Genomic DNA, 16718 nt, shown 5'->3' with positions numbered 1-16718 from the left:
CAGGGCCCCAGGGGAAGGCTCTGGGAGGCCGCCCCCACCAGCTCCCTTTGGTGGACTTGGGGCCCCTGCGGCCCCGGACAGGAGTCCTGCATGGCTCTCAGTGTGAGGCCCACCCCTCGGTTCCAGTCCTGCCAGTGGTGGCCATGACCATCTAGCGGGGACAGCCGTGTGTGCCCTCCAGAGTGTTCCTGGTACCTGTAGCAATGGCAGGGTCCCCCTCCTGCCCCACGGGCTGGGTGTGCTGGGGGGTGGGAATGAGCCCACGGAGAGAGCAGAGGGGAAGGCATGAGAAGACACAAGCGACCCCACTGTCCCTTCCCAGGGTTGCAGCTGCTGGACATTCTGACGCGGCTACGGTGAGTCCCCATCAACTGTTCTCCAAAGCCGGGCTCACCCTTCCCTGGGGTCCAGATGGGCAATGGGCAGAGGGGACTTCCGGGAGTAGCCCCAGTGGGCCCGCCCTGCTCAACCCAGGTCCCGCTCACACTGCCTGTCGGCCACCCTGCAGAACGGCCCCCGCCCAGGGGCCTGGGTGTCGCCAGATACAATGCAGGACGCCTTGTTAAGTAGGAGTGTAGATAGACCACAAAGCGCTCTCTGGGTAAGTATATCTCAGAAACCGTACAGGACAGACTTATGCTACAGATCATTTGCGGTTTTTCCGAAATTCCAACGTATTTGGGTTCTGGGAGCCCAGGTAGCTGAGAACTGCCCTCCCAGGCCCCATCAGGACCACTGTCCTGGGTGGGGCCACATGCCCAGCACAGCCCCGCACAGGGGCGTCTGTGCGTCCGTCCAGGGTGGGGCAGCGGCCTCAGCCCGCCCGGCCCCTCTCGCCCCAGGGACCTGGAGGACGCCGACCTGCTGATCCAGCTGGAGGCCTTCGAGGAGGCCAAGGCCGAGGACGAGGAGGAGCTTCTGCGCATCTGTGGGGGCGTCAACATGAACAGCCACCAAGACGTCTTCGCGTCTGTGTTCCACAAGGTGAGCGGGGCCGGAGCAAGCTTGCCGGGGACCGTCTCCAGGGGCAGGGGTGCAGGGCTCCGACACGCTGCCTTCCCCGCCCTGGGAGACCCACCCGACCGGATCTGGAGCCACATCAGGGAGCCGCGGGGGGTCCGGGCGTGGACTGGGAGGAGCCTGGAGCTGCAGCGGGCAGCCTGGGGGCCGTCTTCGCTGGCACAGGCACAGAGCCAAGGCCCGGGGACCCAGGAGGACAGCGTCCCAAAGACCAGGGCTGCCCAGAGGTAGCTGAGCTGTCCTGGGCCCCAGCAGGCCAGCTGCCTCAAATGGCCTGAGGGGCTCCAGGACCAGCAGGAGGCCAGGAGGCCGCGTTCTGGTCCAGCTCAGGCCCTCCCTGGCTGGGACCTCCTGTCCTTCACTGAACCCACGCCTCTCAGCCAGGGGACACGTGTCGCCGGAAACATTTGGACACATTTGGGGTGGTCTCAGTTGGGCAGGGGTTTCTCCCGGCTTTGGGGGGGTGGAGACCAGGGATGCCGTGAGACATCCCACAGTGCACTGGGCAGCCCCCAGAGTGGAGAGTTGTCCAACCCCGAACGTCACCGGCGCGGCAGTCAGGGAGCCCCACTCCGGCTCATCCGCAGTGCCCCTGCAAGGCACAGAGTGGTGACAGGGTGGACATTCCTGGCAGTCCGAAGCCCGCTGTGGTCAGCCTGCCCCAGGATGGGCTCGGCTGCTGACCCGTCCTTTCCCCCCCCACCCAGGTGAGCTGCTCCCCAGCTTCCTCCCAGCTGCTGTCCGTGCTGCAGGGTCTCCTCTACCTGGACCCCACCCTCCCCTCCAGCCAGCTGCTCTGGGAGGCTCTGGAGAACCTGGTGCACCGGGCCGTGCTCCTGGCCAGTGATGGTGAGCAGGTGGGGCAGAGCGGGGGTGCCGTGCCCACAGCCCCCTCGCTGACCCCAGCCTAGCGGACAGACAGTGGGGTCTTGGACCGTTGCGGGAGGGCTCCCGTCCTTGGCCTCTCCCCCACCCTGTGCCTGACGGCAGTGGCCATGCCTTTCCCGCCACCCCACACCCATGTCCTCTGGCCCTGTGCCCTGACCCTGGACACCCCCGCCGCAGTCCAGGAATGCACCGTAGAGGAGATGGTGGAGCGGCTCCTGTCTGTCAAAGGGCGGCCACGCCCGAGTTCCCTGAACAAGGCCCACAAGAGTGTCCAGGCCGACCTAGGCCAGAGTTGGAAGGGCAGCATGCCCCAAAACAGTGGTGCCCCGAAGGCGGGTGTGGAGGACCAGCAGCCCGAGGCCAACCTCACCAGCCTGCACATCGTCGACGTCCAGAGCTCGAGCAGCATGGCCGCCCCCCAGCGGCAGGCGCCTACCCCAATCCCACCTGCACCCCCACTCCCTGGCTCCCCTGCAGGGCCTCCCCCACCGCCCCCACCACCCCCACCGCCCCCACCTCTCCCACTGCCAGGCCTGGGAGCCCCAGCACCCCCACCCCCTCCCCCACCCCCGCTGCCTGTCTCCAGTGGGGCCCTACCTCCCCCACCTCCCCCACTCCCAGGCATGGGGTGCCCCCCACCACCCCCACTGCCTGGCCCTCCTCCACCCCCACCCCTGCCGGGTCCCTCTGGCTCCTCTACGGTGGGTGGCGAGGAGGAGATCATTGTGGCCCATGTGACCCACAGCCTGGGTTCTGCCGGGGTCCCAAGCCACCGGCGCATAAACCCCCCCACTCTGCGCATGAAGAAGCTCAACTGGCAGAAGCTGCCGTCCAATGTGGCCCGAGGTGAGGACCCCCGGTCTCTGGGAGTGGCCGCTTCCCGAGGCCCGGGCTGGGCCCCGCTGGGTGAGTGGCCCACGATACCCGTAGCACAGGTGCTACGGCCTGGGCCTAGGCCCGGGGCCTCTGTGCCTGTGTCCCCCTGCCTACGGGCTGTTCAGTCTCTGCTCTGGGCTTAGGTCCTGGGTCATCTGGGCAGGGCTGGGGCGGGGGCAGGGCAGAGGCCCCTCTGAAGACCCTCCCCTCCCGCACGCACCCTTGTAAGCTGAGATGTACCGCTGATGCCACAGCCCCTGCACGGCCCGGGCCCCCAGGTGCTGGTGCTCAGTCGGAAAAGGTCGAGGCCGAGGCCTGCGAGAAGGCCGGGTCTCCCGCCAGCCTGGACACGTATGCGTGCACACGGTGTGACAGCAACCGGAGGGCTTCCTTTGCCGGGCCCGCCTGGCCCTGGCGTCCCAGGGCGTGCGTGAGCCTGACCGGGGCGCCTCCTCCACAGAGCACAGCTCCATGTGGGCCTCGCTGAGCAGCCTGGGTGCCGAGGCAGTGGAGCCCGACTTTCCCAGCATCGAGCGGCTCTTCTGCTTCCCCGAGGCCAAGCCCAAGGAGCATGTGGCCGCCCCGGCCAGGAAGGAGCCCAAGGAGGTGGGGCCCGGCCGTGGCCGGGGCGGGACAGGGGCCTCTGTGCTCTCTCAGTTACCAACACCAGGGCGGGGCTGTTCTCCAGATCACGTTTCTGGACTCCAAGAAGAGCCTGAACCTGAACATCTTCCTGAAGCAGTTTAGATGGTGAGCAGGCCCTCCCACTAAGCCGCCTCCCCCTCCCCTGTACCTCCCATCTTCGGCTCCGCAGTGCCCTCTGCAGGCCTCTCCTGGGAAGTGCGCCTCCCCCTTTGTGGACAGGTCATAGCTGCAGGCCGCCCCAAGCTGGGGGCCTTGGAGAGCCCCAGTCCCCACTCCCTGGGGAAGCTGAGGCCCAGACAGCAGCGGGCAGTGCTCCCAGCCCACGAGTCCTTCCCTGCTGCTGCTGGACACTGGCTCCTGCCAGGGAGCTCCCTGGGCACGCGTGTGCCTGCCTGCCTGGGTCCTGAGTAGCTCCCTGGAAGGAGGAGCAGACAGGGAGTGCGGTGTTCAGCCCCCAGCCTCATTACTGTGTGACCCCAGGCAGGTGGTTTGCCTTCTCTGTGCCCCGGCAGCTCAGGCCGCTGAGAAGCAGAGAGGTCATGGGCTGAGGGCAGTCCCCAACTGGCAGGGTCCCCAGGAGCCCACCCCAGCCAAACCCTCTCTCCTGCAGCTCCAATGAGGACATCATTGCTATGATCCGGGCTGGGGACACCACCAGATTCGACGTGGAGGTTCTCAAGCAGCTCCTCAAGCTCCTTCCTGAAAAGCACGAGGTGAATGGGGAGGAACCTCGCCAGCCCTGCCCTGGGGCTCCCAGCAAGGGAACGAGGAGGGGACACAGGGACGCTCCAGCAAGGGAACGAGGAGGGGACACAGGGACGCTCGGTCCGGAGCCACACGGAGCTGTGCTGGACATGAGTCTGCCCTGGGGGCTCCCAGCAAGTGAACAAGGAGGGGACACAGGGACGCTCGGTCCAGAGCCACACGGAGCTGTGCTGGACATGAGTCTGCCCTGGGGCTCCCAGCAAGGGAACGAGGAGGGGACACAGGGACGCTCGGTCCAGAGCCACACACAGCTGTGCTGGACTTGAGTCTGCCCTGGGGGCTCCCAGCAAGGGAACAAGGAGGGGACACAGGGACGCTCGGTCCAGAGCCACACACAGCTGTGCTGGACATGAGTGGACCTGGTGGGAGCAGGTGCACGCAGGTGCCCCGCAGTCCAGGGTGCTTCCTGGGGGGGGGATGGGAGCTGCAGTCCCACACGTGGGCCTCCTCCCTGCAGATCGAAAACCTGCGCTCCTTCACGGAGGATCGGGCCAAGCTGGCCAACGCCGACCAGTTCTACCTCCTCCTGCTGGGCGTTCCCTGGTGAGTGGGCGGCCCTCGGACCCCCAGGCCCAGACCTTGAGGAGGGAGTGGGGCTGTGCAGACTGTTTCCTCGGGACTCCTCGAGGAACACCGCACGTATCACTCACACGCCCCCTGCTCTGAGAGGGAGGGACACCCCACATGGGGACAATGGCCCTCCTCGACCCCACCAGGTGCTGGTCTGGAGTGCCCCTTCCCGGGCCCTACCCCAGTCCTGCTGAGTCGGCCTCTGGGACCTGGCCCAGGAACGTGCACGTCGAACACGGCCAGACCATGGGCCCCCGAGCCGCAGGCCCAGCACGGGTGAGGGGAGGCCCCGTCCCTGATCTCCTGCTCTGTCCCCAGCTACCAGCTGCGTGTGGAGTGCATGCTGCTGTGTGAGGGCACGGCCGTCGTGCTGGACATGGTGCAGCCCAAGGCCCGGCTGGTACTCGCTGCCTGCAACAGTGAGTGGGGGGCAAAGCCTGGGGCTGGAGGGCCCAGCACCCGGAGCGTGAGCGATCCCGTGGGCGCTGACCTTCCCCACCTCACCATAGACATGACCCTGCTATAAGACACTCACGGTGCATGTGCACTCATGTGTGCATCCACCGGCACGCGCACACGCAGACACAGGCAGGCACGCATACACAGCTACATGCACGCACATACACACGTGCACACACAGACACAGACCCCCATGCACGCAGGCACACGTGTGCACAGACATGAGCGTGCACACACAGGTACACGTGTGCACACACAGGCTCCCATGCACGCAGGCACACACGTGTACAGACATGAGCGTGCACGCACAGGTATACGTGTGCGCACACACAGGCCCCCATGCACACAGGCACACACGTGCGCAGACATGAGCGTGCACGCACAGGTACACGTGTGCACACACACAGGCTCCCATGCACACAGGCACACACGTGCACAGACATGAACATGCATGCACAGGGACGTGCTCAGGGGCACACGTGTGTACACTCACCACTTTCTCCAGATGAGGGATGAGCAGGAATATAGCACAGCCCCGGGGCAGGGACGCACGCAGTGGATATCCACTCCCATCTCGGGCACAGAGCCAGGAGGGCCACCCTCCCTGAAGCCGCAAGGGTTGGTTAGCTGAGAACCAGGGAGGCCTCAGCTACAACCTTCTGGAAAGTTCCTCTCAGCAACGTCATCCGCAGAAAAGGGCAGTGGTCATCTGCTTCTGGGGTGGGGAGGGTGCAAGGAGTGCTCACATTGGCAGACCTGCACCCAGAGCCCCTGAACCTGTTCGTGGTGGGGGCTTCCAGTCACCTGCCCACCCCTGGACCGAGCCTGGGGGAGGGGAGTGAAGACCTCCACACCACAGCCTCAGACGCCTCGCAGCTCCCTCCCCTCCCTCAGCCCTGGCGCCCTCCCACAGGCCTGCTCACCAGCCACCAGCTGCCCATCTTCTGCCAGCTGATCCTGAAAATCGGAAACTTCCTCAACTACGTAAGCGGTCCCGCCCCAGCTCCCCCCACCCCCATGTCCACCCCCTCCCCACCAGGCAGCCGAGGCCTCACTCCCAACCCGGACCCGGACCCTCTAGGGCAGCCACACAGGGGACGCTGATGGCTTCAAGATCAGCACACTGCTGAAGCTCACGGAGACCAAGTCCCAGCAGAGCCGCGTGACCCTGCTGCACCACGTGCTGGAGGTGGGACCGCGCCCATCGCCCGAGGCTCGGCCATCCCTGGGGCCAGGGTGTGGCCACGGCGGCTCTCACCGGACATGTCCTGTTGCAGGAGGTGGAGAAGAGCCACCCAGACCTCCTGCAGCTGCCCCGGGACCTGGAGCAGCCCTCCCATGCAGCAGGGTAGGTGCCCCCTGCCCCCCCCGCCTGGCCCCCACCGGCAAGCCCCCCACCTGCCTCGCCCACACCAGTGAGCCCCCCTCCCACCTGGCCACCCTGGCACCTCGACCACCCACCTCACCCACACCGGCGCCCCCGCTGCTGGTCCTGGCCAGTGAGGTGGCTGGGCCAGGCTGGGCCCCCAGGAACCACTGCCCCATAGAACACTCACTTTCACCTCAGAATAGGACCTTGGGTCCACTGTGGCCTGTCCTCACATGATTTACAGGAGGAGACAGGTCTAGGGGAGGTAGGGAGTGACATGGTCATGGTCACACCAGGGGCTAGGCTGACACCACCTCTTTACAAAGTTGAGCCTCACAACAGCCCGTGAGGAAGGCCGTGCCACTCCCATTGTACAGATGGGAAAACTGAGGCCCAGGCAAGTGGTGCTGCATCCATGGGGTCACTCAGCACAGAGGGGCAGCTCAGGGAGGGTAGCCTGGACCTTCCAACTCCAGGTACACACTACGGAAGGTTCTCAGGCCTGAGAGCCATGGATAGGCTGAGCCACTTGGGTCACTGTCCTGGCACTTCACCCCCAGCACCACCTGGCCATTCCCAGAGCTCTGATGTGCTTCTAGCAACTTGCGGGTGTGCCGTCCAGTGTCCCCCACTGTCCCCCTGGGTGTGCTGTCCACTGTCCCCCGCTGTCCCTGCAGGTGTGCCGTCCACTGTCCCCCTCTGTTCCTGAGGGTGGGCTGTCCACTGTCCCCCTCTGTCCCTGCGGGTGTGTTGTCCACTGTCCCCCACTGTCACTGCGGGTGTGCCGTCCACTGTCCCCCTCTGTCCCTGCGGGCGTGCCGTCCACTGTCCCCCACTGTCCCTGTGGGCGTGCCGTCCACTGTCCCCCGCTGTCCCTGAGGGTGTGCCGTCCACTGTCCCCCGCTGTCCCTGAGGGTGTGCCGTCCACTGTCCCCCACTGTCCCTGCGGGTGTGTTGTCCACTGTCCCCCACTGTCTCTGTGGGTGTGCCGTCCACTGTCCCCCACTGTCCCTGTGGGTGTGCCGTCCACTGTCCACCATCCATTGTTCCTGCTGTCCCTGCGGGTATGCCGTCCACTGTCCACCATCCATGGTTCCTGCTGTCCCTGCGGGTGTGCCATCCACTGTCCACCGTCCAGTGCCCCCACTGGCCCAAGGGTGTGCAGACAAGGGGCTCTGCTGACCCCACAAGACGACATCAGCTGTCACCTGACCCTGCCTGGCTTGGCATGTTTTTCAGGATCAACCTTGAGCTCATCCGTTCTGAGTCCAGCACCAACCTGAAGAAGCTTCTGGAGATGGAGCGGAAGGTGTCGTCCTCCATCCCTGAGGTGCAGGAGCAGTACACCCAGCGCCTCCAGGCAAGCCGGGCCCGGGGTCTGGGCCGGGCAAGCAGCTGCTCGACGGTCTGGGGTGGGGGACCCCTTCCAGTGGGCTAGGCGAGTGAACCAGGCAGGGGCAGGAGAGCATGGGGGAGGACAGAGCCGGGGCAAGGCGCCCCGCAGGAGGGTAGCATACTGTCCCTGGTCCCAAGGTAGTCCCTGCAAGTGAGGGGCTTCCCCTGACCCCAGGGGCCGCAGTGCCCAGACCTCCTGGTCCTGCTCAGAAACCACCGCCCGTGGGAGCCGCTGCAGCTAGCCATCCCCCTCCTGCGGCCTGGGGACCCCTGCCCCCGGGGCTCCCGTTGGGCTGCGTCCCTGTGATGGCAGGCGGTGCCCACCCTGGAGCTCTCCCAGGGCTGTAACCACGCGGCCCTGCCCCCAGGCCAGCATCGAGGCCTCCCGGGCGCTAGATGAAGTGTTCCAGGCCATCGAGCAGAAGAAGCTAGAGCTGGCCAGTTACCTGTGTGAGGACGCTCAGCAGCTCTCGCTGGAGGACACGTTCAGCACCATGAAGACCTTCCGGGACCTCTTCATCCGTGCCCTGAAGGTGGGCTGGGCCCTTCACCCCGGCCGACCTCAGGCAGAGCAGCTGGAATTGCCCCTTAGTGGCAGGCTCCTGCCCTCCCTCGAGGGCTGGGGGTCACGGGCTCTGTGTCCCCCCTCCCCCGCGCAGGAGAACAAGGACTGGAAGGAGCAGGCGGCGAAGGCCGAGAGGAGGAAGCAGCAGCTGGCAGAGGAGGAGGCCCGGAGGCCGCGGGGCGAGGATGGGAAGCCCGGTGAGGCCAGGCCCGAGCTGGGGGCCCACAGAGAGCTGGGGTGTCAGGCCCTGCCTGGAGACCCACGGAGAGCTGGGGGGGGTGGGCCTCCGTGGAGCCAGGTCAGCACGTCCTCCACGCTCGATCCCCGTCCTCGAAGCTCTTGTGGCATCACCCACCCCCTCCAGGTCGTCTCCTTCTCAGGGTCACCTGGGTGGGCTCCAGGGACCGCAGGCAGCCTCTCTGAGGGTCTCTGGGGCTTCTCAGTCAGGAGGGGAGTCGGGAAGCAGGAGGAAGTGTGTGTCATCGATGCCCTGCTGGCCGACATCAGGAAGGGCTTCCAGCTGCGGAAGACGGCCCGTGGCCGAGGGGACGCAGAGGGGGGCAGCAAGGCGGCTGCCATGGACCCGCCGAAGGACAAGGCGTCTGGTGAGACCCTCTCCCGCTTCTCATTACCATTTCCCTCCTGCCATCCTGCTGCTGGCTACCTCCCCTCCTCCCAGAAGCCCTCTCTGACCTCATGGGAGAGCCCTCCCGGCTCCCTTGCTGCCTGAGAAATGGCACAGCCACGAGGTGGGGCTAGAGGGGCAGCTCACCCTTCTGGTGAGGCCAAGGGCTCCCTGCCACTGTGACAGTCCTCCCTGCAGCCCCCGGGCGGGCAGTGGGCCTTTGACACGCGTCCCTGGGGCTCAAGGCTGCTGAGGTGGTGGGAGAGGTAGGCACAGGGCCTGGGGGAAGGCCTCAGCGTGGCTGCCTGGAGTGGAGGGGGCCTCTAGGGACAGGGATGAAATCAGCCCAGTGTCCCTTGCTCGGCCACACTGCGGGCCTGCTGCCTGGGCACCCACACTTGGAGGCCACCAGGGAAGGTTCCTGGGGCAGTGGGCTCCGCAGGGCTGGTGGCATTCGGGTAGAAGCTGGGATGGATGGAGACCCCCCACTCGGGCACATCCAAAGGGGGCGCCATCAGGATGGCCTGGGAGTCGGGCCTCGCCCTTAGCTGCCATGTCCTGTGTCCACAGCAGCCACCAGAGTCCCCGCAGGAGGCACCGGCTGCCCCACCTCTGAGCCCCAGGGTCTCTCGGACGCCAGTGCCCCCAGTCCTCAGCCCACCGCAGACCCAGCAGAGGAGGGCGGGCCTGGGTCCCTGGAGAGGCGTTCTTCCTGGTACACTGATGCCAGCGATGTCCTGACCACAGAGGACCCCCAGAGCCCGCAGCCTTCTCAGGGCGCCTGGCCAGTGGTGCTGGGAGGCGCTCAGGCCCTGAAGCCTCTCATGCTCTCTGCTGACAAGCCCCCTGGGGCCACGGGGTTGAGCCAAGATGCTGAAGACCCCACAGCCCCTCGGGGCAGCTGCCTGGCCGAGGCCGACAGCACCGTGGAGGGGCCGCAGGAGGCAGCCGCCCACGGGCGCAGTGCCAACCTCCCCACCACAGGCCCTGTCGTGGCTGGGGACGGGGATGGGGACCAGGAGGACACAGCCCCAGATTCTGCGCTGGACACATCCTTGGACAGGTCCTTCTCTGAGGACACAGTCACGGACTCTTCGGGGTCCGGCACTCTCCCCAGGGCCCGGGGACAGGCCTCAAAGAGGACAGGCAGGCGAAGGAAGAAGCGCCCCTCCAGGAGCCAGGAAGGTAATTTGGGGCTCCCCTCCCATCATTCCTCATCCCCCCGAAGCAGGGGGCCCGGGTGGGCAAGTCACACGGGGCTTGGGGGCATTGGCGTGTGGTCAGAGCTCGTCCATCCCACAGCGGGGCCCCAAGCCTCTCGCTGCAGCCGGCCGTCCCCTCCTCTTCCCCCCAAGAGTGGGTGATTCCCGGGACACCCCACGTCCTGCAGGAGAGATGGCCACCCTTCCACACATGGGAGGAGCGGCTTGCGGGGGGCACTGCCCTTGTCCCCACGCCCCGACCCACCAACTCCCCTTGCCTGCCGTTCCCAGCAGGGAGTGGCAGCTGGGGCGGGTGTGGCCAGGGGCTGCCTGAGGCCCCGCCACGTTTGGCTCCGCGTCCACACAGCCCGAACGCCAGGCGGCCCGGCCCCAGCTCCGAGTTCAGGGTAGGTCAGGAACAAGCCGTTGAGTGCATTTCTCTTATTTGAAAGGAGAGGTTGTCCCTGACTCTGACGATAATAAAACAAAAAGGCTCTGTGTGATTCAGTAAGGTACGTACTCGTGCTGGCGCTCTGCACTAACGGTGGCTGCAGGCGCCGGGCCTCACCGGCCCCTCCTGGATGCTAACCTGGCTTCCTCCAGCCCGCCTGGGCCTGTCAGCAAGAATTGCCCTCCTCTGCCGCTGGTGGTGGGACCTGCCTGGCCCTCTGCCTTCCCCTCCGTGTCTGGAAGGGCGGGAGCCCTGCCTCGCTTAGCTGGGGTCTCCGCTGTGGCCAGGTGCGACCTCGGAGCTGTGCGCCAGGCAAATAGGCCTTGGGGGGGGGCAAGACCACCTGGAGTGCTCTCAGGCCTCTGACGGTGGGGGCGGCTTGGCCTCCCAGGCCTGGCAGGACAGACAGAGGTTGCCCCTGTCCCAAGCAGTCCGGCTAACCTGGGGCTTTCTTGACTCCTAGCCCCCAGGGTGGCATCTTTGCTCTGAGACCTTCCACGGGGCACACCCCAGCCCTGCTCTGGCCCTGGCCAGGCCACACATGTCCCCAAGGAAGCAGTGAGGGACAGAGATGGTCCCAAGGGCCAGCTGCCAGGGAGAAGAGGGCCACAAGCCCTCTCCAAGGAATGGACAGACCTCCGCTCCCCAGTGGCCAGGTCCTGGGGACCATGAATGGGTCTGTAGGCACATCCCGGGTCAACAGCACCAGGCCTCCCAGGACCCCGAGTATGGGCAGGGCCGTCATTGTTTCTCACGGGGCCCGAGAGGCTCACAGATGCAGGCAGAGAGGCCTGGGGTCCCGACTGCATTCTGGACATGGTGTGCAGATCCAGTTCGTTACGGCCCAGGGCCACCTGCACCCAGCTTGGTGCGGTGGCCGGTGCTGACCCTCGGGACTCGGGGCACAGAGGAAGCAAGGGCAGGAGTGAAGTCAGGTGCACCCCTCTTTACAGTTTGTCCTCGCTGTTGGGTACAGCCTTTTAGCCTCAGTTCCAGGGTTTGCTCCTGGGCTTGCTTTGTGAGCTTGGCTCCCTGGTGTGAAACACCAGCATACACTAGCACATGGGGCTGCAGCCATGTGTGGCCGCTGTCCAGGGAAAGATGAGTGTGCCCAGCTCGGCTCTGTGCTCCCGCAGGACCGCACCTGCAGGGCGGCGGCTCCCCGTCCCTGCGCCCCGGCATCCCAGGGGCCAGGGCAGGAGGAAGGAATCCCACCCTCCTTGTCTCCTCCACCTGACTTGGAAAAACTTCAGCCTGACAGGGAATTAGCAAGTTCGTAACGAGCACACTACGCTTCACCCCGAGAGGGCAAGAACGTGCGAAAAATGGCAAAAATGTCAGCATTTGCTGCGTTGTTCTCAACTTACTAAAGGATTTGAAAGTTAGAGGCATGGTCCCCCCGGCCCCTGAACCCGGCCCGGCTGCTCTCCCCCCCGCAGGACGTTTCAGGGTCTGTCCCTACAGCCCCAGGCCCCAGCAGGGCCCAGGCAGGGGCCCCGGGCAGGCCTGTCACACCTGCGCAGCTGTTGCTTTGACTTGTTGCAACGGGGATCCCACCGGGACCACACACCCAGCCTCTGTCCGTCTTGTGCAGCCCTGGGTGTGGAAGGCACCTTCACTTCGGGGGTGCCCCACTGCCGCCCCCCACACGGATTCCAGATTGTGCCCCTCAAGAGGGGCTGGGGCCGTTCATCCCACAGGTGGGGCTGGATGCCGATTACCTGCTTAAGGTGGTGATTGGGAGCCCCCCTGCTGTGTGGTGCCCTGGCCCCGCCTGCCCTGGGTCCTGGCACCCGGGGCGGGGGCCAGAAACCCTGCTCTGAACGACTTTTGACCTTTCTGCCTCTCAGTTTTGTGCACCATCTCTTTCAAGTCCTGTCCTCAAACCCGTCTGCTCAAGACCCACAGGGGCCTGGGGTGGCCATGGGGGCATGGGGAAGAGCAGAACAAGGGCCCCTCGACCAGAGGGCTTTGGTGGGCAGGGGGCCTGCAGGGCCAGGAAGGGGTGTGTGCAGGTGGCAGGAACTGTGGAGGTGGGGCCCTCCTGCTCTCGGGACCCACCGATCTGGAAAAAGACAAGTCAGGAGACATCCAGTGTAAGGGGCAGGTGGGGTAGCAATGAGGAAGCTCCAGGGAGAGGCAGCACTGGGGATTGAGGAGGGTAGACAGAATGGCAGGGGCCTGGGGGGAGAGAGCAGGGCCTTGGGGGGGGGAGCAGAGCCTGGGAGGGGAGAAAACAGGGCCTGGGGGGAGGGGGGAGAGCAGGGCCTTGGTGTGGGGGGAGAGAGCAGAGCCTGGGGGGGAGAGAGCAGGGCCTGGTGGGGGAGAGAGCAGAGCCTGGGGGGCGGGGGAGAGAGCAGGTCCTGGGAGGGGAGAGAGCAGGGCCTGGGAGGGGAGAGAGCAGGGCCTGGGAGGGGAGAGAGCAGGGCCTTGGGGGGGGGGGAGAGCAGGGCCTGGGGGGGAGGAGAGCAGGGCCTGGGGGGGGAGCAGGGCCTTGGTTGGGGGGGAGAGAGCAGGGCCTTGGTTGGGGGGGAGAGAGAGCAGGGCCTTGGTTGGGGGAGAGAGAGCAGGGCCTGGGGGAGGGAGCAGGGCCTTGGTGGGGGGGGAGAGAGCAGGGCCTTGGGGGGGGGAGAGAGCAGGGCCTGGGCGGGGGGAGGAGAGCAGGCCCAGGGATCCAGCCTGGGCAGGTGGACAGGAGCCAGCTGGCTGGGGGTCATCCCAGCACTTCTACCTGGAAGAGTCTTGCAACTCAAGAGCAAGGGCCTAGGATCAGAGTGGACCCGGGGAGACACAGCACAGGCCACCAGGCTGTGGTGACGGGACAGTAGGAGCCTGGGGACCCGAGGCAGGCACTTGGCACTGTCCCCAGCAGGTCTGCTCCTAACGATGCCATTTCCTCTCGCTCCCCACAGGCCTCAGCCTTAAGCCCAAAGCCAAGTGATAGTGCCGGGCCGGCCCCCCCACCACCTTGGGCCTCTGGATGTGCTGCCGAGTGGGGCTCCCCCCGGGCCAGGCTGGAACTGGGCCCCTGGGAAACCAAAACTCTGTGCCTTACCCTCCAGGGAGGTGGGCCTCCCAGAGCTGCTTGGGGCATTCTGGCCGAGACCCCAGCAGGCACCAGGGCCCGGCCCCTGGCCCCCTCCTGGACAGCCCGCACGCCCCCAGCCCCCTTGTGGTCTGCTTCCTGAATGCCGATGCCCACGCCTGCACCCGCACGCACCCTAGCACCTGCCTGCAGGGGTGAGGGGCAGTGGCTGTGTCCCCGGGGTGCCTCTAAGCTTGCGCCCTGCCCTCCAGCCTCCTGACACCCAGATGCTTCTGGGGACGGGCCCGTGCAGACCTCTCCCCCAAAGCCAGGGGAGCCAGGCAGAGCTGGAGCCCCCACACTCCCGCCCGCTGCCTCCTTACCAAGCCCCAGTCCCCTGCTCCCAGCTCTGCCTCTCAACCTGTTCAGCTGGGCTGGAGCCAAGTTGTTTTTAACTGAGGTATGATTGTTGGTGCGTTTCTGCTCTGCTGTGAGAGCTGAGTTGGGCATAGGTGGGTGGGCAGGTAGGACACAAGGGCCTGGGGTAGGGGCAGGCCGGCCAGCATCACCACAAACAGGCCACGGTCCCCCTGCTCAGCAAATGGGTGGGGGTCCCTGTGGAGCCGGCCCCCATCCCGGTACATCCAGCCCTTGCTGCCCCCACCGGGACTTGGCCACCTAGTCGCCAGAATGACCCACCCGGCCCCCGGCTGCTGCCGCCTCCTCCAGAGGGACCAGGCTCCACCCCCCACTGGGCTGAGAGGAGGCCGAGGACCCAGGCCTGGGGCTGCCCCCGCTCCCTGCCCCAGCCCTGCCCCAGGTGTGTGCTGCCGAGGCCGGCGTCTGGAGAGGCTCAGACCAATAAAGAAGGAAGAGCTGGCCCAGTGAGTGGCTGCATGGTGTTCAGAAGCACGGGCAAACGTGGGTGACCCCTCACAGCATCTGTGCTGACATGGGTGGGCAGAGGCGGGCCCGCCTGCTCCCACAGAGCACCGGGGCGGAGCAGGTGCCGGACAGACCCCAGAGTGGGGGCAAGGTGAGCCAGAACGTCCACACAGAAATCCCACCCGCTGACTCTTCAGCGGACTTACAAGGCTTTCAAGCACCATGATCCAGTTCTAGAATATTCCATCATCCCCCCCAACGTTCCCTTAGCAGTCACTCCCCATGCCACCTCCCCCAGCCCCCAAATCTATTTTCTGTCTCCATAGATTTGCTTTTTGTGGACGTTTCCTATAAATGGAGTAATGCTACATGGCCTTTCGTGGCCGGCTTCTCCCACATAGCGTGTGTGTGAGATTCATGGTGTCGTAGTGCGTGTCGGGACTTCATTCCTTTGTGCGGCAGAGTGGTATTCCACCGTCTGGGTGGGCCTCGCCCTGCTTCTCCCGTCGACGGCCCCTCCGGGTGGTTGTGGGGCAAGGCTGCTGCAGATACCCGCAGCCGGTCTGCGTGCGGACGTGGGTTTTGGTTTCTCGTAGGCCGAGTTGGCAACTGTTTACGAAACCATGAGGCATCTTCCAAAGTGGCGGGAGTTTTGCACTCAAAGATGCGAGCATCCGTGCAGGCGTCTGAGGGGTCTGCGTCCGGGACCACGGCGCATGAGGTGCGCTGAGCCCACCCGCTCCCTGCGGGCCCGCCCCAGTCCCACAGTGAGCCCCCCAAGCTCGGTGACCTGTACTGCCACTACCCCGGTGACAGGCCCACGGCACACAGGCTGCCGCAGGGGGAACGTGTTCTAATTCAGGCGAGGCCGTGTGACAGGCTGGGCCCCAGCTGCTGGGCCAGGACAGGGCTGTTTATAGAAAAGCCCCACTCCCCCCAGGCCCGCTGGCTATTTATAGATCCGGGCTTGGGGGAGTTGGTGGCCCTGCCGGCCAGCGGCCAGCGTCTGGCACGCAGATCCCGTGTGAACCCCCATGGTGGCACCCGGAGACCCAGTCTCCCCCAGGAAGGGCCCCCAGCCAGCACCCCCTTCCGCGGAGGGACACACCACTGCCTGACGGGACTCCAGCACCTCCCCCGCCCCTCCGCAGCTCCCGTGGGCATTCCGAAGGCTCAGCCTCCTGTTTCTGGAAACAAGCAAACAACCCTTCCCACCTTCTTGCTCCCTTCTGCCACCATCCCGCCTTTTCCTCATCTACACAGCCAGCTTCTGTGCTCCAGCTTCTCTTCCACTGCCTTACTCCTGGAAACACCCAGGCCCCCTGGCCACAGCCCCCTCTGGCCCCCCAAGGTCTGCTCCCCTGGCCTGCCTTTGAAACATTCAGAGCCCAGAGTCTCAGGCCCTCCTGCCCCTGTTTGGCCACTTCCCATGGACTGGCGGAGGAGGATGCGGGGGGGGGGGGGGGGGCTGCTGTCACCCAGGAAGGCCAAGGACACAAGGCCTGCCTCGCACCCCACTGATCACCTGCCTTACGGTGTTTGCCCCACGGCAATGGTGGGAAAAAGGAACTGGTGGGGTCCCCATGTGAGAGAAGAGGGTCGGGACCCAGAGGGGTCAGAGCCAGGGTCCCTTTGGGAGCCCAGGGGAATGTAGGGAGGGAGCGGGAGGAGAGGGCTAAGGAGGGCGGGCAGCGCCGTTCTCTGCTGGGACTCCCCATGAGTGACCTCTGTGTAACTACTCTCTTTCTCCATGGGAACTTCTGGTCCCCCAGTGGGAGCCCAAGAAGCCCAGGGACTCTCTGAGCCCTGGCCACCGGCTACTTGCTGGGCCCCAGATCCCTCTGTATGGAGACACTCCCCACTCCGGAGAGGGAGCAGGGGCTCCTGGCCCTGGAAGGAGAGGCCCATAGCGCACTCCTGTCCCCAGGGGTCCATCCCTGCCCCTTCTCCCAGTGGGGCTGGCCATGTCCAAAACCTG

The 16718-nt window shown here is 65.8% G+C and overlaps 1 protein-coding gene across 10 annotated transcripts in view; it reads left to right on the top strand.

Moving 5' to 3' along the window:
• Positions 1-15136, top strand: part of INF2 (inverted formin 2) — a 28240-nt gene extending 13104 nt beyond the window's left edge. For 2 of the 10 annotated variants that reach the window (XM_026515174.4, XM_026515172.4), the window contains exons 5-23: positions 323-356; positions 843-984; positions 1728-1869; positions 2086-2754; positions 3245-3390; positions 3473-3534; positions 4040-4142; positions 4652-4737; positions 5083-5183; positions 6137-6207; positions 6305-6412; positions 6501-6571; positions 7832-7952; positions 8356-8520; positions 8647-8749; positions 8996-9157; positions 9748-10362; positions 10671-10786; positions 13743-15136. In XM_026515174.4, the coding sequence (XP_026370959.2) occupies positions 323-356; positions 843-984; positions 1728-1869; positions 2086-2754; positions 3245-3390; positions 3473-3534; positions 4040-4142; positions 4652-4737; positions 5083-5183; positions 6137-6207; positions 6305-6412; positions 6501-6571; positions 7832-7952; positions 8356-8520; positions 8647-8749; positions 8996-9157; positions 9748-10362; positions 10671-10786; positions 13743-14018 (3293 nt within the window). In that variant the 3' untranslated portion in view covers positions 14019-15136. Of the gene's footprint in view, positions 1-322; positions 361-842; positions 985-1727; positions 1870-2085; positions 2755-3244; positions 3391-3472; positions 3535-4039; positions 4143-4651; positions 4738-5082; positions 5184-6136; positions 6208-6304; positions 6413-6500; positions 6572-7831; positions 7953-8355; positions 8521-8646; positions 8750-8995; positions 9158-9747; positions 10892-13742 lie in introns of those variants that run through there. The other 8 variants (XM_048219862.2, XM_026515175.4, XM_048219863.2 and 5 more) reach the window with 6 other exon arrangements.
• Positions 15137-16718: the final 1582 nt, after the last annotated feature.

This window comes from Ursus arctos, unplaced genomic scaffold (assembly GCF_023065955.2).
Source record: "Ursus arctos isolate Adak ecotype North America unplaced genomic scaffold, UrsArc2.0 scaffold_25, whole genome shotgun sequence".
NCBI classification, from domain to species: domain Eukaryota; kingdom Metazoa; phylum Chordata; class Mammalia; order Carnivora; family Ursidae; genus Ursus; species Ursus arctos.
This window is presented reverse-complemented; position numbering and strand designations above follow the sequence as displayed.